The 26,313-nt window shown below is 46.9% G+C and overlaps 1 protein-coding gene across 2 annotated transcripts in view; it reads right to left on the reverse strand.

Moving 5' to 3' along the window:
* Positions 1 to 361: 361 nt before the first annotated feature.
* LOC139228289 (CMRF35-like molecule 2) overlaps positions 362 to 26,313 on the reverse strand; it is a 31,066-nt gene continuing 5,114 nt past the window's right edge. The window contains exons 2-6 of one of the 2 annotated variants that reach the window (XM_070859470.1): positions 19,534 to 19,857; positions 18,141 to 18,240; positions 10,217 to 10,329; positions 3,487 to 3,539; positions 362 to 1,430 (exon numbers count right to left, since the gene is read on the reverse strand). In XM_070859470.1, the coding sequence (XP_070715571.1) occupies positions 1,266 to 1,430; positions 3,487 to 3,539; positions 10,217 to 10,329; positions 18,141 to 18,240; positions 19,534 to 19,857 (755 nt within the window). In that variant the 3' untranslated portion in view covers positions 362 to 1,265. Of the gene's footprint in view, positions 1,431 to 3,486; positions 3,540 to 10,216; positions 10,330 to 18,140; positions 18,241 to 19,533; positions 19,861 to 26,313 lie in introns of both variants that reach the window. The other variant, XM_070859469.1, reaches the window with a different exon arrangement.

A 26,313-nucleotide genomic window follows, 5' to 3' on the forward strand; every position in this document is an offset into this window, starting at 1 on the left:
CAGTGACTACACTCAAAAGCACTGCATTCTAAAGCCCTTTAGGACATCCTGGGGTCACAAAAGGCGCTATAGAAATGGAAGCCTTTCTTTCCAAGGAAATGTCAAGTTTAGAGAAATGGGTGATTTGTTCATGTAACATTGTAGAAAGCGGACTTGTGGTGATGATGGAATAGCTCCCATATTAAATGCATGAACTAAGACAAATTTTTTTGTATTAATGCTGCATATCTTGTATATCTGGTTTCAAATAATAGTCAATATTTGTTCTGACGAAGGGTCATATACCTGAAACGTTAACTCTGTTTCTCTCTCCACAGATGCTGCCCGACCCACTGAGTATTTCCAGCATTGTCTGTTTTTGTTTCGGTCAATATTTGTGATTTTATTTTCCATTCACAAGCTCTACATAAACTATACTGCATGCGTACATGTATAATAAACAAAACTGGCATCTTCAAACCATTACCAACAATTGACAAAGTTACAATCTCTACAATAATAAAACCGTATGCTTCGCGAACATTTCCTGATCTTCACAATTCCGTTTGCTAGCTGCCACAATTCATGCATCACATTTTTTTTTTAAAAGGAAGGCAATGAAAGCAATCCTTGAGAATGTACAGCAAAATGCTCCAGGAACAAAAGAAAACAGACACATACTAGAACAACAAATGAATATTCAACGGATCAAATCTGTGTTGATGACCAAAGCTGTAATTTTTCAATAAAAACAAGTGACAGGACAGTTACTCAGTAGATCAAACGAGCCAAAGGTGGGCACAGGAAACGTTACATGGACACCCTCTAAGCCTCCCTGATAAAGTGCAACATCCCCACTGATACCTGGGAGTCCCTGGCCAAAGACCGCCCTAAGAGCATCCGGGAGGGCGCTGAGCACCTCGAGTCTCATCGCCGAGAGCATGCAGAAACCAAGCGCAGGCAGCGGAAAGAGCGTGCGGCAAACCTGTCCCACCCACCCCCTCTCTCAACGACTATCTGTCCCACTTGTGACAGAGACCGTGGTTCTCGTATTGGACTGTTCAGCCACCTAAGAACTCATTTTAAGAGTGGAAGCAAGTCTTCCTCGATTCCAAGGGATTGCCTATGATGATGAGATCTGTAGAAAAAAATAGCTTTAAAACATATCTAAGTTCACAGGGACAGTCTTCTTGAGAAACACTGTAAGAGGAGATGGTTCTATTGAAGCCGTGTTCCTGGAGTTGTACAGAGGAGGACTCGTGCTGTTCCTCTTGTGGTTGATTTCATTATGATCTGAAAAGCAGTGTTGAATATTCTACAGTTTCCGAAGCATCCTGGCCATTGGCTGTTCCTTCTTTAAGATCCTGAACATTACAGTAAATATTTTCCACTTCAGCTTTCGGGAGGATCTTCACATTGGAATATGTCACTTCCTTATCTTCCTTAGAAAACTGAGACAAATGCAAAACCGTCACCACAATAGCGACACAACGTTATCCAAACTCACAGCTTTTATCATAACCAATAAATATTAAAGTTGCAAATTCCGTTCTGTGTTATTGTCTACTTTACCCATTATATACATATTTACAGGAACCCAATGTTCCCTCATTCGTTTCTGTGAGAGACATTTTTTTTTTGAAGTCGAGAAACTTGGACGAAGGGCCAAGGTTCAGAATGGAGGACATCAGCAAGGTCGTTAGAGAAGCTGAGGTAAGTCAGAAAGTAAAGGAAGAAGAAACTTGCATAATGTGGGGTCTTTCATGACTTCAGGACGTCCCAAACCATTATACAATTAAGGCCCTCGTGACCCCCAGCCCTCATACCGCCAACCCTCGAACCCCCGACTCTCGCATCCCCCAACACTCATGTCCCTGACCCTTGCACCCCCGACTCTCGCCCCCACTTTTGCCCCCTGACACTTGCAAACACCCACCCCCATCTCTCCCGCCTCCCCGGACTCCAGCTCCTCCCCCAATCAATAATTATTTCCCACTCTCGTGCCACCCAATTCTTGTGCCATCCATCTCTCTCGGCCCCAGGACTTTAGCTCCCCCACGATTCCCCCCCCCTCCCCCCACCAAAATTGCTTCCGGCACTGCAGCCGGTCCTGGCTCTCTGCTGGGCTGCGAGTTGCTGCTATGGCCTCAAAATGTAGATCACTTGGGCACTGTTACAGGTCCTATTCTGGGAGTCCCCAGGGCAATCCAGGTGCCTTGGCAGTCTGTAAGAACTGCCCCGAGCACTGAACCTACTGCCCTTTGTGGCGATCTCTCGGTTTGCTGCAGATCGGCCTGCACCGGCCATTTTTGACGTGCGAAGCTCGAGTACGCAGCGGCTCTGACTGAGGTTCCCAGTTCAGTGTCGTCACCTTCACACAGAACCAGAGTCCAAGGAGATAGGGAGAGAGATTGGGCCTGTTCAAAGTGACATCGACTGGAGTGCCTGAACGCACCTTGTGCATTGCAGGGGGATGCCAGCTGTAGTTTCGGGGTGAGTATCAGTGCGTTATAGGATTACCATTATTTATAGGTAAGATATTGTGGCCCTATTCATACCAATTACATATAAACTCTCAGAGTGACTTAATCTATTACTTTCACCCTCGCCTCAGAGTCAGAAGGTTGTGGGTTCAAGCCCCACTCCAGAGATTTGAGCACAAGAATCTAGGCTGACACTCCCAGTGCAGTGCTGAGGGAGTGCTGCACTGTCGAAGGTGCCGTCTTTCGGATGAGACGTTAAACTGAAGCCCCGTCTGCTCTCTCAGGTGGACATAAAAGATCCCATGACACTAATTCAAAGAAGAGCAGGAATGTGATCCCCACTGTCCTGGCCAATATTTATCCATCATACAACATCACCAGAACAAATTATCTGGTCATTATCACATTGCTGTTTGTGGGAGCTTGCTGTGCGGAAATTAGCACGTGTTTCCTACATTACAACAGTGACTACACTCCAAAAGTACTTCATTGGCTGTAAAGCGCTTTGGGACATCTGGTGGTCGTGAAAGATGCTATATAAATGCAAGTCTTTCTTTTTATGTGGGAAGCCTGAGTGTTACCAATATTACTATTAATTATCAGCGCTATTTCGGAGAGTCACTCTTAGTCACTGGTGGAATCAAAGTTACTCCCACCTGGCTTCCGCTCGACGAATCGCTCCCCCAGCTTCGATTTCTACTCCTCCCCGCTCTCTGTTTCCCCCCCTTTGCTTGCTCACAGGAGGTCGCCTGGCCTTGGAACCTCTCGCACGACAGCTGCAGGTTTGAACCCATGAGCAACAATACTCTACTGCAGGAGACCCAACCATTATAAGCTAAGTGCAATAAAATCTGCAGCTCTCGCACAATCAGACGTCACGTGATCGGAGGTCATGTGATCGAGTGTAGCGTGGCCAGAATGCCACGTGATCAAACCTTCAGGAGTGCATCCAATCAGAGTTGGCAACCCTCTCCTGAGGCTGACCATCTTCCGCATTGGTGGGTCTGATGTGGCATTATCTTACCTTGCAGGTTACTGCAGATTTTTCCACCCCAGTCACATTCTGTTCATTTGTGCCTATAAAATAAAATTATAATTAAAACATCATTTTATGATAAGAACTTTATTGAGCTCAAATATGCAATGATTCCTGGTGGGTTGTATTCATTTAAGCAATATGTGATCAGTGTTTTAAGGAAAACATGATAAACACAATCTATCATAAGTTTTGTAGAAATGTTACTCGTCTGAAAGATAGAAGAAGGAATTTATGTTTATGCATTTATGTAGTGCCTTCTCTCATCCTTAGGTGGTCCCAATGGCTTACAGAATACATTGGTTGCTAAAGAATATGATTCATAAATTACAACAACTTGTATTAATATAGCGTTCTTAACATTGTAAAACATTCCAAGGCACTTCAGAGGAGTGTTATATGACAAAATATTTGACACCAAGCCACATAAGAAATTAGGGCGATGATTAAAGACTTGGTCAAAGAGGTAGGTTCTAAGGAGCGTCTTAAAGGAGGAAAGAAAGGTGGAGAGGTTTAGGGAGGGAGTTCCATAGCTTAGGGCCGAGGCAGTTGAAGGCAGGACCTCCAACTAGTCTATTGCAGCACCATACTAAGCCTCTTGAAAAAATTCAAAGTGCACTGGAAAGGCACAAAGGAGGCAATTTTCCTGTTCCTGCATGAATTGAAACAAACATAGTTTCTCACTGGTGAGAGGCAGGAGTATAACATCACTGGAGGGAGCCTGATTGCTTTCACTTGTGAATACCCCATTCTTTGTTTTCCTTTGAGACTTTTTCTTTTGTTAATTTGCCCCCTGCTTACCCCCTTGTCTTCTGCAGGTGTTGACTTTCACTGGCCTACAGTTACACCACTACCAGCTATCCCCTGATACCTTGCTCAAGTGCCCATTCAAAGTGAGTGAACCTGGGCAATGATTGCGGTTCAATTGTGGAAGACATCACAGTCATGCGCGATCCAATCCTCTCCACAAGCACACAACACTAGAAAAAGGAGAAGGAGTGGGCCATTTGGCCTCTCGAGCCCGCTCCACCATTTAATAAGGTCATGGCTAATCTGATCTTGGGCTCAGCTCCACTTCCCTGCCCGCTCCCCATAACCCTTCACTCCCTTATCGCTCAAAAACCTGTCCACCTTAAATATATTCAATGACCCAGCCTCCACAGCTTTCTGGGACAGAGAATTCCACAGAGTTACAACCCTTTGAGAGAAGAAATTTCTCCTCATCTCAGTTCAAAATGGGCGACCCCTTATTCTGAAACTATGCCCCTTAGTTCTAGATTCCCCCACGAGGAGAAACATTCTCTCTGCATCTACCTTGTCGAGCCCCCTCTTATATGTTTCAATAAGATCACCTCTCATTCTTCTAAATTCCAATAAGTATAGGCCCAATCTGCTCAATCTTTCTTCATAAGTCAACCGCTTCATCTCAGGAATCAACCTTGTGAACTTTCTCTGGACTTTTTTTTTTATTCGTTGCCAATCTTTCCAATTCTTTGTCAAATCACAAACGCCAGAGGTCACCTTGCACACATCAAGGATCACTCTGCGCCAAAGCTCTTAGCCAAAAGGCCGAGAGCCACTGCACCGTTCCTGGAAGTACTGCAATACCAGGTTCGTGCCATGGAGGTGGATGGGTCAGGCCTCCCACACCTCCGTGGAGATGGATGGGTCAAGCCACCCCACCCACCTCCTATTTCCAAAAAGCATAGGAGAATCACCTTCCTGATTCAGGGAGAACCACGTTTTTTTTAAAAATTCGTAGCCAATCTTTCCAATTCTTTGTCAAATCACAAACGCCAGAGGTCACCTTGCACACATCAAGGATCACTCTGCGCCAATGCTCTTAGCCAAAAGGCCGAGAGCCACTGCACCGTTCCTGGAAGTACTGCAATACCAGGTTCGTGCCATGGAGGTGGATGAGTCAGGTCCCCCACACACCTCCGTGGAGGTGGATGGGTCAAGCCACCCCACCCACCTCCTATTTACAAAAAGCATAGGAGAACCACCTTCCTGATCCAGGGAGAACCACTTTGGGGTCATGGTTACTCCCCTGTCAGGTCAGTTACGCATGATCTTAGCCAAAAGGCCGCCGTCAATGCAAGTATATCCCTCCTTAAATAAGGTGACCAAAACTATATGCAGTACTTTAGGTATGGCGTCGCCAATACCCTGTACAGTTGTAACATTTCACAACTCTCAAGAAAAATATATTCCAGTGAGGAGGAAAGGGTGTAAAAGAAAAGATAGCCATCTGTGGCTAACTAAAGAAATAAAGGACAGTATCCAATTAAAAACAAGGGCTCTCAAAGTGGCCAAAACTAGTGGGAGGACAGCTACGTTTGCATAGGCTGGGGTGATCGGACCCAGGTCTTCTGGTTTCTATGCCTTAAAACTACTGCGAGGCAGCTCATACTGACTCCTACTAGCAAAGGTTTGTATCTTCAATGATAATGATAATGACATTGGGTTGGTGAATTTCTGAGTTTCATTCCCTCATAGATAGTTCCTCCTCTCTGCCATAGAAACATAGAAACATAGAAAATAGGTGCAGGAGTAGGCCATTCGGCCCTTCTAGCCTGCACCGCCATTCAATGAGTTCATGGCTGAACATTCAACTTCAGTACCCCATTCCTGCTTTCTCGCCATACCCCTTGATCCCCCTAGCAGTAAGGACCTCATCTAACTCCTTTTTGAATATATTTAGTGAATTGGCCTCAACAACTTTCTGTGGTAGAGAATTCCACAGGTTCACCACTCTCTGGGTGAAGAAGTTCCTCCGCATCTCGGTCCTAAATGGCTTACCCCTTATCCTTAGACTGTGACCCCTGGTTCTGGACTTCCCCAACATTGGGAACATTCTTCCTGCATCTAACCTGTCTAACCCCGTCAGAATTTTATATGTTTCTATGAGGTCCCCTCTCATTCTTCTGAACTCCAGTGAATACAAGCCCAGTTGATCCAGTCTTTCTTGATAGGTCAGTCCCGCCATCCCGGGAATCAGTCTGGTGAACCTTCGCTGCACTCCCTCAATAGCAAGAATGTCCTTCCTCAGGTTAGGAGACCAAAACTGTACACAATACTCCAGGTGTGGCCTCACCAATGCCCTGTACAACTGTAGCAACACCTCCCTGCCCCTGTACTCAAATCCCCTTGCTATGAAGGCCAACATGCCATTTGCTTTCTTAACCGCCTGCTGCACCTGCATGCCAACCTTCAATGACTGATGTACCATGACACCCAGGTCTCTTTGCACCTCCCCTTTTCCTAATCTGTCACCATTCAGATAATAGTCTGTCTCTCTGTTTTTACCACCAAAGTGGATAACCTCACATTTATCCACATTATACTTCATCTGCCATGCATTTGCCCACTCACCTAACCTATCCAAGTCGCTCTGCAGCCTCACAGCATCCTCCTCGCAGCTCACACTGCCACCCAACTTAGTGTCATCCGCAAATTTGGAGATACTACATTTAATCCCCTCATCTAAATCATTAATGTACAGTGTAAACAGCTGGGGCCCCAGCACAGAACCTTGCGGTACCCCACTAGTCACTGCCTGCCATTCTGAAAAGTACCCATTTACTCCTACTCTTTGCTTCCTGTCTGACAACCAGTTCTCAATCCATGTCAGTACACTACCCCCAATCCCATGTGCTCTAACTTTGCACATCAATCTCTTGTGTGGGACCTTGTCGAACGCCTTCTGAAAGTCCAAATATACCACATCAACTGGTTCTCCCTTATCCACTCTACTGGAAACATCCTCAAAAAATTCCAGAAGATTTGTCAAGCATGATTTCCCTTTCACAAATCCATGCTGACTTGGACCTATCATGTCACCTCTTTCCAAATGCACTGCTATGACATCCTTAATAATTGATTCCATCATTTTACCCACTACCGATGTCAGGCTGACCGGTCTATAATTCCCTGTTTTCTCTCTCCCTCCTTTTTTAAAAAGTGGGGTTACATTGGCTACCCTCCACTCCATAGGAACTGATCCAGAGTCAATGGAATGTTGGAAAATGACTGTCAACGCATCCACTATTTCCAAGGCCACCTCCTTAAGTACTCTGGGATGCAGTCCATCAGGCCCTGGGGATTTATCGGCCTTCAATCCCATCAATTTCCCCAACACAATTTCCCGGCTAATAAGGATTTCCCTCAGTTCCTCCTCCTTACTAGACCCCCCGACCCCTTTTATAACCGGAAGGTTGTTCGTGTCCTCCTTCGTGAATACCGAACCAAAGTACTTGTTCAATTGGTCCGCCATTTCTTTGTTCCCCGTTATGACTTCCCCTGATTCCGACTGCAGGGGACCTACATTTGTCTTTACTAACCTTTTTCTCTTTACATATCTATAGAAACCTTTGCAATCCGTCTTAATGTTCCCTGCAAGCTTCTTCTCATACTCCATTTTCCCTGCCCTAATCAAACCCTTTGTCCTCCTCTGCTGAGTTCTAAATTTCTCCCAGTCCCCAGGTTCGCTGCTATTTCTGGCCAATTTGTATGCCACTTCCTTGGCTTTAATACTATCCCTGATTTCCCTTGATAGCCACGGTTGAGCCACCTTCCCTTTTTTATTTCTATGCCAGACAGGAATGTACAATTGTTGTAGTTCATCCATGCGGTCTCTAAATGTCTGCCATTGCCCATCCACAGTCAACCCCTTAAGTATCATTCGCCAATCCATCTCAGCCAATTCACGCCTCATACCTTCAAAGTTAGCCTTCTTTAAGTTCTGGACCATGGTCTCTGAATTAACTGTTTCATTCTCCATCCTAATGCAGAATTCCACCATATTATGGTCACTCTTCCCCAAGGGGCCTCGCACAACGAGATTGCTAATTAATCCTTTCTCATTACATAACACCCAGTCTAAGATGGCCTCCCCCCTAGTTGGTTCCTCGACATATTGGTCTAAAAAACCATCCCTTATGCACTCCAGAAAATCCTCCTCCACCGTATTGCTTCCAGTTTGGTTAGCCCAATCTATGTGCATATTAAAGTCACCCATTATAACTGCTGCACCTTTATTGCACGCACCCCTAATTTCCTGTTTGATGCCCTCCCCAACATCACTACTACTGTTTGGAGGTCTGTACACAACTCCCACTAACGTTTTTTGCCCTTTGGTGTTCTGCAGCTCTACCCATATAGATTCCACATCATCCAAGCTAATGTCCTTCCTAACTATTGCCTTAATCTCCTCCTTAACCAGCAATGCTACCCCACCTCCTTTTCCTTTTATTCTATCCTTCCTGAATGTTGAATACCCCTGGATGTTGAGTTCCCAGCCCTGCTCATCCTGGAGCCACGTCTCCGTAATCCCAATCACATCATATTTGTTAACATCTATTTGCACAGTTAATTCATCCACCTTATTGCGGATACTCCTTGCATTAAGACACAAAGCCTTTAGGCTTGTTTTTTTAACACCCTCTGCACTGCTCCCCAACATCCCAGCTTAACTGTGACCTCACCATGCAGGGAATTGCACAGGTGAGTCTGGGTACAACCAGTTCTGGCCCCTTATCCGAGATCTCAGTTTTCACGTAAGAATTTTTATCCCAATGGAGTATGACTAAATCTTGAAATATTAAATTGTGTTTAAAACTACTTCAGATATATTGAATTTAATTCTTGTTGTATGTTCCTGACATGCTGTGCTTTGCTATTTTTTTCCGAGAAGTGCGTTGGTGCGATGACGCAGCCCCTGTCCGGACATGGATTGGGTCTGTGGTGGATCAGTTGGTCAGAATCACGGCTTGCATGTAGTCAGGGAGCAGGCGGAGGATGGTGACAAGCTTTTGGGGGCAGCCGAAACAGAGGAGGACACTCCATAGTCCCTCATGGTTGACTGTGTCAAAGACCTTTGTAAGGTCAAAGAAGACCAGGGTTGGTGCTGTTCCCTGCATTTCTCTTGTAGTTGTCGCGCGGTGAAGATCATCGCCACTGATACCTGGGAGTCCCTGGCCTACGTCCCCCCAAAGTGGAGGAAGAGCATCCGGGAGGGCGCTGAGCACCTCGAGTCTTGTCGCCGAGAGCATGCAGAAAACAAGCGCAGGCAGCGGAAGGAGTGTGCAGCAAACCAGACTCCCCACCCACCCTTTCCTTCAACCACGGTCTGTCCCACCTGTGACAGATACTGTAATTCCTGCATTGGACTGTACAGTCACCTGAGAACTCACTTTTAGAGTGGAAGCAAGTCTTCCTCGATTTCGAGGGGCTGCCTATGATAATGATTTTTTTTAAAATAGTTTAATATTCTTTGCAGATTTATAAGCATGAAATAATCAGAAAATGCTGGAAACTTTTTTTGTTTGGATGAGCTGTTAAATCAATGCCCCGTCTGCCCTCTCAGCTAGACATAAAAGATCCCATGGCACTATTTCGAAGAAGAGCAGGGGAGTTATCCCCACTGTCATGACCAATATTTATCCCACAACTCACATCACTAAAACAAATTATCTGGTGATTTATCTCATTGCTGTTTGTGGGATCATGCTGCTTGCAAATTGGATGCGGTCTTTCCCTATATTACAACAGGGACTGCACTTCAATATATTTAATTGGCTGGAAAACAATTCGGGAATGTTCGGAGGTCGTGCAAAGATGCTTCATAAATGCAAGTTCTTCTTTGTAGATATTTTAAATATGGTCGCTCTTGATTTCTAATTTTTGTTGCATTTATAATGTATTGGACTGAACTTACCATATTTCTTCCACTGTTTTATTTTTAAACAAAAAATAACAGCAACAATGAGCAGTAGGAAGATGATCACCACGACCACTGAAAGAATGACATGTTTCAGAAACGAACCTTTCCTGCAGCAAAATACAGGTGAGATATATGGAGCATGAGATGGGCAGAGCTGAGGTAATTAGAACATAAGAACATAAGAAACAAGAGCAAGAGCAGGCCATATGGCCCCTTGAGCCTGCTCCGCCATTCAATGAGATCATGGCTGACCTTCGACCTCAACACAACTTTCCTGTCCGATCTCCATATACCTCAATTCCCTTAGAGTACAAAGTCTATCTATCTCATCCTTGATTATACTCAAAGACTCAGCATCCACAGGCCTCTGTGGCAGAGAATTCCAAAGATTCGCAACCCTCTGAGTGAAGAACGTCCTCCTCATCGCGGTCTTAAATGGTCAACCTCTTATCCTGAGACTGTGGCCTTAGTTCCAGACTCCCCCAGCTAAGGGAAACATCCTCTCTGCATTTACCCTGTCAATCCCCTTCAGAATCTTATATAAGAACATAAGAAATAGGAGCAGGAGAAGGCCATTTGGTCCCTCGAGCCTGCTCTGCCATTTAATAAGATCATGGCTGATTTGATCATGGACTCAGCTCCACTTCCCTGCCTGCTCCCCATAACACTTTATTCCCTTATCACTCAAAAATCTGTCTATCTCCACCTTAAATATATTCAATGACCCAGCCTCCACAGCTCTCTGGGGCAGACAATTCCATAGATTTACAACCCTCTGAGAGAAGAAATTCCTCTCATCTGTTTTAAATGGGCGGCCCCCTATTCTCAGACTATATCCCCTAGTTTTAGTTTCCCCTATGAGTGGAAATATCCTCTCTGCATCCACCTTGTTGAGCCCCCTCATTACTTTATGTGTTTCGATTAGATCACCTCATTCTTCTGAACTCCAATGAGTATAGGCCCAATCTGCTCAACCTATCTTCAGAAGTCATATGTTTCAATGAGATCACCTCTCACTCTTCTAAACTCTAGTTACATAATTACATAACAAAAACAACTTTATTCCTCATCAGTCTTGTTCATTGTGCTTCAATCTGTTCTCATATAACTGAAAAATACTTATAGTTGCTATAGCTGTAAAAAAAAAGTTTACATTTATACAAAGCCTTTCACGATCACTGGACGTCCCAAATGAAGTCCTTTTTTGAAGTATAGTCACTGATGTAATATAGGAAATGCGGCAGCCAAGTTACGCAGCTGTTGTGTATGTGTAAAGCATGCACTCCCATGTTCCGCCACCAGGGAGTGCATCCCCTGAAGTCCCAAGGGATGCTGGGATCCCTTGGGAGCACTGTATATAAGCCGGCCCCTAAGGCCTGTTCCTCACTCTGGAGTGTCTTAATAAAGACTGAGGTCACTGTTACTTTAACCTCCCTGTGTGCAATCTCATCTGTGTTAGGAACACAATAACTGGCGACGAGTGTATGAATCCAACGCAAAGATGCAGCAAACTGTGGGCATCCTGGAGAAGTTCTCGGAGGGTGAGGACTGGGAAGCCTATGTCGAACAGCTAGACCAGTACTTTGTAGTCAACGAGCTGGACGGAGAAGGAAGCGCTGCAAAAAGGAGAGCGGTCCTCCTCACGGTCTGCGGGGCACCGACCTACAGCCTTATGAAGAATCTTCTGGCTCTGGTGAAACCCACAGACAAGTCGTATGAGGAGCTGTGTACACTGGTTCGGGAGCATCTTAACCCGAGGGAGAGCGTGCTGATGACAAGGTATCGGTTCTTCAAGTGCCAGCGATCTGAAGGTCAGGAAGTGACGAGCTATGTTGCCGAGCTAAGGCGACTTGCAGGACAATGTGAGTTTGATGGCTACCTGGAGCAAATGCTCAGAGACCTTTTTGTACTGGGCATTGGCCACGAGATCATCCTACGAAAACTTTTGACTGTAGAGACACTGACCCTCAGTAAGGCCATTGCGATAGCACAGACGTTTATGTCCACCAGTGATAACATCAAACAAATCTCTCAGCACACAAGTGCGAGCAATGTTCAGAAATTAACTGGAACCGTGTTTGCGAGTTGAAATGTACAGGGCAGAAACCACGAGTCTGCAACTGCCAGCAGGCCTCAGGTGAGCCAGATGACTCAGAGTCCGCAACAAAGATGAATGCAAGGCAATTCACATCTTGTTGGCGTTGTGGAGGCTTCTATTCAGCCTATTCATGCCGCTTCAAAGGGTATGTTTGCAAGAGCTGCAAGCTCTGCAAAACCTACTAACCACCACGTGGCAGAGGAAGATCGGTCCATGGTGGATCAAAGCAATTTCGAGCCTCAGAGAGAGGAGGCAGATGCTGAAGTACACGGGGTGCACACATTGTCGACGAAATGTCCACCTATAATGCTAAATGTAAAATTGAATGGCTTACCCGTAGCCATGGAACTGGACACTGGCGCTAGCCAATCCATCATGAGTAAAAAGATGTTTGAGGGACTGTGGTGCAACAAGGCACTCAGACCAGCCCTGAGCCCCATCCACACGAAACTGAGAACGTACACCAAAGAGCTCATCACTGTCCTGGGCAGTGCCATGGTCAAGGTCACCTACGAGGGGACGGTGCACAGATTGTCCCAGTCGATGGCCCCACACTGCTTGGAAGGAGCTGGCTGGGCAAAATCCGCTGGAACTGGGGATGACATCCGAGCGCTGTCACATGTCGATCAGGCCTCATGTACCCAGGTTCTTAACAAATTTCCTTCCCTTTTTGAGCCAGGCACTGGAAGCTTTTCCGGGGCGAAGGTGCGCATCCACTTGGTCCCAGAGGCACGATCCATTCACCACAAGGCGCGAGCAGTACCTCACATGATGAGAGAGACAGTGGAAATCGAGCTGGACAGGCTGCAACGCGAGGGCATCATTTCCCTAGTGGAATTCAGCGAGTGGGCCAGCCCGATTGTTCCAGTGCTCAAAAGTGATGGCACGGTCAGGATTTGCGGCGATTATAAAGTAACTATTAATCGTTTCTCGCTACAGGACCAATACCCGCTACCTAAGGCAGACGACCTATTTGCGACGCTGGCAGGAGGCAAGACATTCACTAAGCTCGACCTGACTTCGGCCTACATGACGCAGGAGCTAGAGGAGTCTTCGAAGGGCCTCACCTGCATCAACACGCACAAGGGACTGTTCATCTACAACAAATGCCCGTTTGGAATTCGGTCGGCTGCAGCGATCTTCTAAAGAAACATGGAGAGCCTATTCAAGTCGGTACCACGCACGGTGGTTTTTCAGGACGACATATTGGTCACGGGTCAGGACACCGTCGAGCACCTACAAAACCTGGAGGAGGTCCTCCAGCGACTGGATCGCATAGAGCTGTGGCTGAAGAGGTCGAAATGCGTCTTCATGGCAACAGAAGTGGAGTTTTTGGGGAGAAAGATCACGGCGGATGGCATTCGGCCCACAGACGCCAAGACAGAGGCTATCAGGAACGCGCCCAGGCCACAGAACATCATGGAGCTGCGGTCGTTCCTGGGTCTCCTCAACTATTTTGGTAACATCCTACCGGGGTTAAGCACCCTCTTAGAGCCCCTACATGTGTTATTGCGTAAAGGTGAGATCTAGGTATGGGGAAAAAAACAAGTAATTGCTTTTGAGAAAGCCAGAAGCATTTTATGCTCCAACAAGCTGCTTGTATTGTATAACCCGTGTAAAAGACTTGTGCTAGCATGTGATGTGTTGTCGTACGGAGTCGGGTGTGTATTACAACAAGCTAACGTTGCGGGGAAGTTGCAAACTGTCGCCTATGCCTTCAGGAGCTTGTCTAAGGCCGAGAGGACCTATAGCATGATTGAGAAAGAGGCATTAGCGTGTGTGTTCGGGGTAAAGAAAATGCATCAGTACCCGTTTGGCCTCAAATTTGAGCTGGAAACCAATCACAAGCCCTTCATATCCCTGTTCGCTGAAAACAAGGGGATAAATACTAATGCCTCAGCCCGCATACAAAGGTGGGCACAGGTGCTATCAGCATATAACTATACCATCCGTCACAGGCCAGGCACCGAGAACTGTGCGGATGCTCTCAGTCGGCTACCATTGCCCACCACGGGGGTGGAAATGGCGCAGCCTGCAAACTTGTTGATGGTGGCGCAGCCCGCAGACTTGTTGATGGTCATGGAAGCATTTGAAAATGATAAATCACTGTCACGGCCCGTCAGATTAGGACTTGGACCAGCCAAGATCCTCTGCTATCCCTAGTAAAAAACTGTGCCAGCATCCCCGTTGAAATGCAAGAGCTAATCAAGCCATTCCAGCAGCGAAAGGACAAGCTGTCCATTCAGGCAGACTGCCTGTTGTGGGGTAACTGTGTAGTGCTACCCAAAAAGGGCAGGGAGACGTTCATCCACAGCACACACCCGGGTATAGTAATGATGAAAGCGATAGCCAGATCCCATGTGTGGTGGCCCGGTATCGACTCTGACTTAGAGCCCTGTGTACGGCAATGCAGCGTGTGTGCTCAGTTGAGCAACACGCCCAGAGAGGCACCACTAAGTTTGTGGTCCTGGCCCTCCAGACCATGGTCGAGGATCCATGTCGACTATGCGGGCCCGTTTCTCAGTAAAATGTTCCTGGTGGTGGTGGATGCTTTTTCAAAATGGATTGAATGTGAAATAATGTCGGGAAGCACCGCCACCATCACCATTGAAAGCCTGAAGGCCATGTTTGCCACCCATGGCCTGCCTGACATACTGGTCAGTGACAACGGGCCATGTTTCACCAGTGCCGAATTTAAAGAATTCATGACCCGCAATGGGATCAAACATGTCACCTCGGCCCCGTTTAAACCAGCCTCCAATGGGCAGGCAGAGCGGGCAGTACAAACAATCAGACCCTTAAATGAGTCACGGAAGGCTCACTCCAAACCCACCTGTCCCGAGTACTGCTCAGCTACTGCACGAGACCCCATTCGCTCACAGGGGTGCCCCCGGCTGAGCTACTCATGAAAAGGACACTTAAAACCAGACTCTCGCTGGTTCACCCCAACCTGCATGATCAGGTAGAGAGCAGGCGGCAGCAACAAAATGTAAACAATGGTCACGGCACTGTGTCACGGGAAATTGATCTGTATGACCCTGTGTATGTGCTAAACTATGGACATAGTCCCAAGTGGATCGTGGGCACGGTGATAGCTAAAGAAGGGAGTAGGGTGTTTGTAGTCAAACTAGACAATGGACAAATTTGCAGAAAGCACCTGGACCAAATGAGGCTGCGGTTCACAGACTGCCCTGAACAACCCACAGCAGACACCATCTTTTTCGAGCCCACAACACACAGCCAAAGGATCAATGACACCATCCTGGAAATCAAACCCATCACGCCCAACAGCCCAGCAAGGCCATGCTCACCCAGCAGCCCTGCAGGGCCAACAATACGCCAGCCCAGCGAGGGCACAGCCAACACACCAGAACAGACATTTGTACCGAGGCAGTCCACCAGGGAAAGAAAGGCTCCCAACCACCTCACCTTGTAAATAGTTTTCACTTTGACTTTGGGGGGGGAGTGATGTTGTGTATCTGTAAAGCATGCACTCCCATGTTCCGCCACCAGGGAGTGCATCCCCTGAAGTCCCAAGGGATCCCAGCATCCCTTGGGAGCACTGTATATAAGCCGGCCCCTAAGGCCTGTTCCTCACTCTGGAGTGTCTTAAGAAAGACTGAGGTCACTGTTACTTTAACCTCCCTGTGTGCAGTCTCATCTGTGTTAAGAACACAATAGCAGCAAACTCCCACAAACAACAACGAGAAGGTTGCAAGGCCTCCTGTTGGTGGCCCGGTCGAATTTGTGGGCATAATTGTCTGCCTGACATCATGGCACTTGGTCGACAGTAAATAAATAAGCAGGAGTTGCCGGCAGCGCGACCACACCTCTGAGGGTGGATGTGCTGCCCAGCCACAGACAGCGCCCCACCGCGGCAGTTCCACGAGGGGGGTCGTCGCCAGATGATAAGTGGTCGGTGCGTGCCCGACGCGGTGGGAATACAGGCCGAGCAGAAACCCGTTCCCGTCAGTCCCAGCCTGGGAGCAATTTTGAACGGGTCGTCCCATTTGTCTTCCCCCCATCGGTGAGGCCTCCCCACACCATTCCCGCCTCTTATGGAGCTTACGGAGAGGGTGGTAATTTCAGCCCCAGAAGGTTGTGAATTCAGGTCTCACTACGGACATAGCACTGTAGTGCCCAGAGGTGCTTTGTTTTGGAGGAAAGGCTCTATCTGCCTACTTATGTGGATGTCAAAAGATCCCATAATAAAACAGGTAGCAGGCAGTTCTTCTCATGAGCTGTCTACCCCACCCCTTGAGCCTGCTCCGCCATTTAATACGATCATGGCTGAACCGATCATGGGCTCAGGTCCACTTCTCTGCCCACTCCCCATAACCCCTTATTCCCTTGTTGGTTAAAAAACTGTCTATCTCTGTCTTAAACTTATTCAATGACCCAACTTCCACAGCTCTCTGAGACAGTGAATTCCACAGATTTACACACCTCTGTCAGAAGAAATTCTTCTTCATCTCAGTTTTAAATGGGCGGCCCCTTATTCTAAGATTATGCCTTCTAGTTCTAGTCTCCCCTATCAGTGGAAACATCCTCTCTGCATCCACCTTGTCAAGCCCCCACATAATCTTATATGTTTCGATAAGATCATCCCTCAATCTTCTGAATTCCAATGAGTAGAGGCCCAACCTACTCAACTTTTCCTCATATGCTGGCATTGTCAAATTAGGTTTTTATTTTAGACTTTTTGAATCAAAGATGGTTTTGCTACCTCAGGACGTGTTGCAGAATACTTTTAGTCTTGGCAGCATATTGTGACGCCACTATGCCCATCCAGAATGGAGATGGTTGGGTAATTCCCCATCAATCACGCCTGGAGTCTGCACTGCTGTAAGTGGCTAGGTTTGGTGTTACACAGTTCAGTTTGTTGTCGTTGGTCGAGAATCTTTTTAAATAGATTCGGTAAAGAATCTTTGTTTGCTTTGCTGTGTGCTCTCTTTGCTGTAAGTGGTATTAAAGGGACGGCAGTAACTTGTCTACGAAATTGGCTAAGGGATAGGGGGCAGAGAGTAGTGAGGAATGGGACGAAATAGGACAGCTCCTTCAAAGAGCTGGCACAGGCACGATGGGCCGAATGGCCTCCTTCTGCCAGAATGAGGGGATTGGGTAATTCTCCCACCAATCACGCCTGGACCAAATAAATCATCGGCAGTCCCTTTGAATCGAGGAAGACTTGCTTCCACTCTTAAAACGAGTCCTTGAGTGGCTGAACAGTCCAATACGAGAACCACAGTCCCCGTGCTGACTGTGAGGTGGAGCATGCCCAGACACCGCACTGCTGCAAGTGACTGGGATTGATGTTACGTCTACCAACACCTGTTATTCCCTTTACTGAACCTTTCCACACCTACTGCTGAGGCCCCGGAGGAAGATTGAATGCTGAAGATGTCAGTGAAGCACAGCCCACTTCTGGAGTGCTCTGCAATAATTGCTCGCGCCCTGCACCAGGAGAGGAAGATCAGCCCCCGGAGATCTGACAGAAACTACGTGTCGGACATCTCAACAGGGCACTGTGCAAAAGAAAGGAGAAAAATGTAATGCTTACCTCGTCAAGCTCCTTAAAAAGAAAGGATACGGGTTTTCAGAAATTCTTGAAACCTGCTCTATTCAATGCAAAGTACCAAAGCCAAAACCATATGATCTATTATAAGTTTCACCAAAGATTGCCAAGGATAGTGAAGCGCCATATTGTATTTTTCCCTCCAGTTCAGCATTTTAAAAAAGCATCTGCGAGCTATTTGCAGAATACTATCACACTTATGGTAAAGATGCACAATAGTGATTTTGACCTTTTGAGACACTAACCTGTCTCTCCTCGAGCTGGGAAAAGAAGTGGTGAGAGCTGTAGTGACAGAAACCTCAAACGTTCTTGTCCTTGTGGTTGGACGCATTGTTGGCCTGTGTGCTGGAGATAAAATAGAGGAACATGCTGAACATCTTAGTCTAGAAATTGGGTATCGTCCTATTTGCAGGCAGTGACGCTTGGGAGGCACAAGACCAGGTGCAGAAGTCTCGCCTCTCGCGATAGATTTGGAGGACCACTCCCGGAAGGAAGTGGAGCACTAAATCGAGCGCTCCACTTCCTTCCTGGGGCGGTAGCAAGGCACACAAGGCTGAGCAGCGCTTTGCACTGGGCCGTGTAATGATGCCGCGTACGAGGGGCTCTTCCCCGAATTAAAGAGAAGGGAACCACCGACCTGGACCACCCAGGCAGAGTGCTGGGCTGAGCAATCGCGGCACAGACCCCGCGGAACAAACCCGCACTGGTGCGGGAATCAAAGCGCCGTGTGTTTTACTCAGCAGCAGCTGGCCATCTCCCCTTTAAATTTCCACTGGGTAGCAGCTGGCCGCTCGGTACGCGCCCCCCTGGAGCTGTCGCTGTCATCGCCCGGCACAGCTTCAGGGGGCAAAACCCAATTTAGAGACCAGGGTGCTAATGGGGCGCTGTGCGCGGCAATGACGACAGTGGGGCGCAACGCCGTAGCGTCACCGCTAACCTCCCGACTAATTTAGCGGGAGTCATTAACGGCACCATGCCCGGCCGCATGCGCATCCAATTTATCTCCCTTTATCACTAAAAGTACTTTTTGCGTACAGTTTACTCCTCTTAATTGAGGTACTTAAATAATTCAATCAGTCAATAGTTTAGCATTACATTCCCTCTTTGTATTGCTTGAGTAGCTTAATTCAAATGATGAGACCATTCCATTATATATAAGGGGAAAAAATTAATGGAATTAGCATTGACTGAGGCCCGGAAGGAAGAAATCAGAGGCAACTACAACAAAACACATGACGAGTGAATTTGACCTTTTGGTGCCTACTGGGTGCAGATACAGTGCTGACGTCCCTCCTCCTGTGTGAGTTGGCAGAGGTTCTGATCTCAGAGTGATTGGCAGCTAAAACCTTTCAGTAGGGACATTATTTTGCAAGTTCATTCCCCTTCCACGCACCCCCTCCCCCCACCCCGCAGCGACTCATCACCATTCCTGATGGTGGCGAGATGTTGTTCTGGAAATCCAATGGCCCCCATGGGCTGGGCACCCCAGTAACTGGGTGCCCACCCCTTTTATGCAAATGAACGTTTCCCCGGGATTTGACACAGAGTCACTGTCAGAACAGACAGGTGGGAATTTGTTGGCTCAAATGTTTACATTTGGGTAGCATAAACTAAATAGAAATACATTTGTCTTCTTACCTTCAGAAACTTTCAATTCGATCGAAAACTTTTCATTTGCTTGAAATGTTGGTTGTACTATCACACACCAGTATGTTCCTTCATCACTCTTTGTTAGGTGGTCCATGGTTACTGAAAATATCCCTTGTGTTTTGTTATCAGTCAGTGATACTCCTCCTTTTTCTGGTTGATCAGTAGAAACCACAACAGAGCTGCTCAAGTAATATTTACCTTTACACCATTGTTTATCATTGTCCTTATAACTCATATCATACCGACAGTCCACAGTGACCGATCCTCCCAATTCTGCGACAACATTCTTAGGTCCAGATAATTGACATGAACCTGCTGGCATATTAATGATGAAAGATTATTGACTGCTCTATCAGAATCAACATAACCAGCATTTAACCAAACAAACACTGCTGATCCACTGGAATTGCAGTCTCGTTGTTTGCAATTATAGGTCCAATTCAATTTTTAATATCACATTCCATGTGCTGACCTCACATTGCTAACATTGTTACTGAAATTACTGAGTACGCTCAGTTTTTGGGCCTGATTTTCCCAATATGCGGGCCTGTGATTTCCTGTTGTGAGGCCCAATTCCCTCCTGATTGTGCATTCTGAGAAAATTATCTCCGTCATCGATTGATATTCTCTATTTACACTGATCATGGCTGTTAAGTGAGACTAAAAAGCTTGCTAAAAAACCTAGGGGGCGAAATTGCTCCGCGCCCCATTTGAAGGCGGTAACCTTCCGAGGCCGGGACGTTTATCGATCGGCCTGGAGTTTCCGCCCCTGGTGCGGAATTCGGCCGTTCCGCCCCTCAACGGAGGCGGAGCGCTATTGGAGGCGCTCAGCTTCCGTGGAGGAGCGCTCCCGGATGCTCCATGTAGCGCTGACGTGGCAGAACGCCCAACCCCTTCAATTAAAGGGGAGGGCTGATGAGCGCTCTACAGCCCCTTTGGCGGCCGCCACTGGGCCACCAGGGCCAGCAGCCCGGCACTCAAAACGGAGTGCTGGGCTGCAGGATGGCGGCCAGAAGAGTCGGCCAACAGAAAAATATGGCAGCCCATGGCGCAAACGGCCTCTGCTTCAAGGGGCACCTCGGCGGCGGATATCCGCGACCAGCGAAGCTGGCGGTGACATCGGCCGGTGCCATTCTTGCCACTTGCGGGGCATTCCCCCCCCCCCCCCCATGGGGCGGTGAGGGGTCAGCGTACACGGCGATCACCGTGCCTGCGCCAGCCCAGGGTGAAAATCGCGAGGCGTGACACTAACGACACAATGCCCTCCCCCCCCCCCCCCCAACCTCCGGGGCAATTTCCCCCCATGGGGCGGTGAAGGGTTGGCATGCACAGTGATGACGTCATCGCCATGTGTAGGGGGTGGTTTGTGGGGAGGTCAGCTTTCCCTTCTGACCTCACTGAGTGGTTTCGAAGCACTCCCACACCCTGGGTTCTCGATTCTAGACTTATTTGGGGGAAGTGACGAACTGATGACAGATGATTGGTTTCAAGGTAAGGAGCAGGTATGGTTTTATTACATTCAAGACAAATTACAGAACGCACCTTTAAATAATACTAACAATTCACACCAGATAAGAATTATACAGCTTATTACTTTAAAGGGGAAGAAAAACAGAGGATAAACATATCCTAAACAATGTTCCCTTAACCCCCTCCCAATACCCCTATCTAACTAAGTCAGAACTCTGGGGCTTCAGGGACTATGCTCACCTCTCTGTTGGACAGTTGCTGCTGGAACACGGTTTTGGGGTTCACTGGACTTTGTCGTTTAGGTGAGCCGTACCCCGGATGGAGGAGTGGACTTCAGACTGCGTGGTCTTCAGTTGGGGTGAGTCTGCTGATGCGGTTGGGCGTGTTAGGATCTACGGGGTGAGTATCCACTTTCTTTGGTTAGGGATAGTTTTTGTCAGTCTCTTTAAATAAAATCTCACCCGTTGATCGTGCAGGAGTAGATTGTAGAATGGAAACTATATTGATTTTTCGGTTTTTGCAGAGTTGATTCCGGCTGGTCGTTTCGTTGGTTGCGATGGCCCAGCTTACCAATTCGGTTTCTGGTAATCTTCCGTTGGTCATTTCGTGGGCCTCTTGTTGTTGCGGCGTGTTTGGTCGGTCCTTGCAGGTTTCTTGTCGATTTTTCTGGTCGGTCTTCTGGAGTCCACGGAACAGGTAGAGGGCTTGTGCGATGAGAACTGCTCCGGAGAGTGTCTCTAAAAACGCGCACACACACCCACACACCTACTTCCCTTTGGAAAAAGGTATATTTATACCCCCAAAAAGCTTCCTTATCTTCACGCCAAAACTAGCTCAGCCTTTTTTCTTGATGCAGCTGTCCATTCGTTTTAAAAACCATCTTTTGTCGAGTTTTGGCGGGCTAGTTTAGTATTGATTTGATTAAGATGTGATAATGTGGAAATCAATGGCTTTGCATTGTTGTAAGAGTGTTTAAACTCTTGGGCCGTTTGGCTGGGCCCGTGATTTCTATAGGGCTATTTGCACATGCATGCAAATAATGGTCTCCGGTGATTAGCCTGATAGCTCTTGATGCGTTTATGTCCTAGGGAGCAAATTTTTATGCCCCACAGTTCTCGTTAGTTATCGATTGACTCATTCTCCCAGACAAATTGAATTAGCTCCAATATCCAATTCCGAGTGAAGTCCCACCCTCTGTTCTTGCAGTCTGTTTTAACATGTCCTTTTAAAATTCTAAACTTGTTAAACTCTTAGGTTTCTTCCTCAGAGTTTTTACTAGGATACCAAAATGTTCATCGAGTTCCAAATTGTATTCCCTTTCCTTTGAGTCCAAACACTGTGGGGGGGGGGGTCTCCATGAATGCATGAATGCATCCCCTTTATCTCTCGCAGGCCTCGTCTGCCTTTCAAAACTCATTTGTGTCCCGAAGTTTTCCTTCCATTTTAAAAGTTCAAAAAGGGATTCTTCCTTTTCAGGGGAATAGTACAAGGAATCTTTGCGAAATATTGGAAAATATTGCACGTGTGTGCGCCAGCAAAGGTGCTAATGACACAACGCCCACAAACCTCCGGGGCAATTTCCACGGAGGCGCTATCGACCATAACCTCATTGCGCCTCACGAGCACCACCCGGAAGCGCTAATGGGGCTATAAAAAAGACCAATTTTGCCCCCCTAATTCTTTCATTCTTTCTAACAGGTTCTCCCAGACTGCCCATTTCTAAGCCCAGTTATTTTATTTCACTTTCTACAGTCAAGTTCCCTGGACCTAAACTGCCTTTGTCGGTTCACAGGAACAGAGAGACATTAGGAGCAGGTGCAGGCCATTTTCCTGCCTTAACACCGTATCCCTCGATACACTTACATTAATATAATCTTTTTTTTTAAATTGATCTCAGTCTTGACAGCTCAACTTGTCCCAGCAACCACAGTCTTTTGGGAGAGAGAGTTAAAAATTACTACTACCCTTTGTGTTTAAAAGTGCTTCCTGATTTCGCTCCTGAATGGCCAAGCTCTAATTTTAAGATTATGACTCCTTGTTCTTGATTCCCCCACCAGAGGAAATAATCTCTCCACATCTACCCCATCAAATCCTTTTAACATTTTAATCACCTTGATTAGATAACCTATCAATCTCCTGCACTGTAGGGAATACAAGCCAGGTTTACGCAACCTGTCCTCATAATAATTACCCTCTCAGCCCTGGAATCATTCTGGAGATTTACGCTGCAACTCCTCCAAGGCCAATGTATTCTTCCCGAGGCACGGGGCCCGACACTGAATGCAATACTCCAGAAGGAGTGTGACCAAAGCTCTATAATACCTGCCCTCCTGTATGGCTCAAAGACGTGGCCCATATACAGCAGGCATCTCAAATCGCTGGAGAAATACCACCAACGATGTCTCCGCAAGATCCTGCAAATCCGCTGGGAGGACAGATGCACCAACGTTAATGTCCTCAATCAGGCCAACATCCCCAGCATTGAAGCACTGACCACACTCGACCAGTTCCGTTGGGCAGGCCACATTTCCGCATGCCTGACACAAGACTCCCAAAGCAAGCGCTGTACTTGGACTCCTAAACGGCAAGTGAGACCCAGGTGGGCAGAGGAGGCGTTTTGGGGACACCCTCGAAGCCTTCTCGAAAGGGTGTGGCATCCCCATCGACACCTGGGAATGCCTGGCCAAAGACCGCCCTAGGTGGGGGAAGAGTATTCGGGAGGGCGCTAAGCACCTCGAGTATCGTCGCCGAAAGCATGCGGAAAACAGGCGCAGACAGCGGAGGGAGCGGCAAATCAGTCCCACCCCTCCTTTGCTGAAACGCCTATCGGTTCCACCTGTGACAGAGACTGTAATTCCCGTATTGGACTGTACAGTCCCCTGAGGACTCACTTTTAGAATGGAAGCAAGTCTTCCTCGATTTCGAGGGACTGCCTATGATGATGATGATTATACTGAAGCAGAACTTCCTCCCCTTTGTAATGCACCGCCCTTGAGATAAAGACCAACATTCAATTTGCCTTTTTGATTGCTTTTTTACCTGAGTCCCTAGTTTCTAACTATTTAGAAATACTCTGATGTATCTTGCTTGGGTCCAAAGTAGATTACTTCATATTTGCCCACGTTGAACTCCATTTGCCATAGTTTTGGCCAGTAACCATCTGCCTATGGCCCTTTGGAATTTTCTGTCACTCCTAACTTAATGTCACCTGAAACTTTGGATACACAACTCTCTATTTCTTCATGCAAAACATTAATGTTATGTATTAATGCTTGGGGGTCACAGACACCAGAGGGCGCTACGGTCGGAGGTCATCGGGCTGTATGCATGTGGCATGTGTGCTTGGTCACCTGTATATAAGCTGTGTGTCTTTGTCAAGCTGGCACTCTTGGACTGGAATAAAGATGGATCAGGTTTCACCTGAGTAAGTTTACAGTAACCAGACTCTTGAGTCATTACAATTAATAAATATGGTAAAAAGTTGAGGCCCCAGCACAGATCCCCGGGGATCACCGCTAGACACACCCTGCCAACCTGAGCACCCCTACCCCATGTCCCCCTCTCTGTCTCCTACCTCCCAACTAATTGTCAACCCAAAGCTACCTCTATTTTCGTGCATTCTCATTTTTGCCAATAATCTCATGTGTGGCACCTTGCCGAATGCCTTCTGGATCTAAACCGATTACATCAAATATTTAGATTACACTGATTTGATTGAAATGAAAATTCTCTCTCATTAGATGTTCCTATTAACCAATCCTTGTATGAGAGGATAGGCAGTGGACCTGATTAGGGGCTGGTGGCAATAATTTTCGATAAGTGACTGCTAGGAACTACAGGCAATATTTGGGCATCCTGTCGTTGGTAACAATATGCAGTTCGTGTGTATATCGCAAATTGCTGACCTCAAAGTATCTTGTGAAGTTGCTTATTCAAATATTATTCATGAATTCCCTGTATGGACCGGGCACAATTCAGGGGACATAATGTCTGACCGGAATGATATCCGACACAGCAGCAGATTTAAAGGGATGTTGTACCAGTATTTAATGTACCCATTTAATTGAGCTGCCAAACTACCCTACATAGAAACATAGAAAGATAGAAAATAGATATAGGAGTAGGCCATTCAGCCCTTCGAGCCTGCATCATCATTCAATATGATCATGGCTGATCATGCAACTTCAGTATCCCATTCCTGCTTTCTCTGCTCCTCTGAAGCCCTCACAAGAAGCAGAATACAGCCAGAGCCAGGATGTGAGTGACCACTTTACAGGCACACCAAACGTGGACAACACAGGAAAATTGGTTCCCTTTTGGTGCAGGATAGCAATGAGGAATAAATGCAACATGAAGATAGGAGGGTTAAGTCACTTTCTTTGTCGTACTGGTTATGTTTTCGGTATGACCGTACGAACTCACAGGCTTTAAAATGGCTGCTAACTTCAGGAATGTTCTCTCCCGAGTAGCCTCGCAACTCTATCTTGGATTGCTCCAGTGGGAAATCATGCAATTTATTGAGGAATAGCAATTCCGGTGCTACACTCACGGATGCACCAGTGTCGATTTCCATGGGTATCTTGGTTCCTGCAACATCTACATGGCTGTTGATACATTTTGAATCGCTGTTAGATACCCTCATGCTCCTGATAATGTGTAGCTCTAAAACCTCCTCGTCCTGTTGTTTTTCTTCCATGCTATGTAGTCTCTGGGGATTTCTACTTATAGCTTTGAAAGTTGGTTTACTCTTCAGTCGGCATGCCTTCGCAGGATGCCCAGTTTTCCTGCAGAAGAAACACTCTTCCTTCACATATGGACAACTTTGAGCAATGGGTTGTCCCAGGCATCGATAGCAGGACTTCAATGCTCTGTTACCCTTGCCAGTTGCTGAAACCTTAGGGCCCAACTGCCTTTTACTTTTAACCTGCAGGCGATTCACCTCGGTTGTCTGACCACCGAAAATAGTATGAAATTCTCGGGAACATTGGTTGACCATGTCCATTGACATAGCTGTCTGACACGCTAATCAAAAGTCAAGTTAGGCGATGTCAATAACTTTCTTCTGATCGCATCATTTTTCATCCCACAAACAAAGCGGTCACGCAATGCTCGGTCCTGAAAGTTTCCAAAATTACTGTGAATAGATAGCTTCTTTAATGTTACAATGTACTCACTGATACTTTCTTCGGTTAACTGATCTCGTATTCCGAAATGATAACTTTCAGCAATTTCCAGGGGCTCAGGACTGTAGTGCTGTTCTAACCTAGTTGATGTGTTCTTTGGCTTGACGGGCACAGG

The sequence above is a fragment of the Pristiophorus japonicus genome, chromosome 17 (assembly GCF_044704955.1).
Source record: "Pristiophorus japonicus isolate sPriJap1 chromosome 17, sPriJap1.hap1, whole genome shotgun sequence".
NCBI classification, from domain to species: domain Eukaryota; kingdom Metazoa; phylum Chordata; class Chondrichthyes; family Pristiophoridae; genus Pristiophorus; species Pristiophorus japonicus.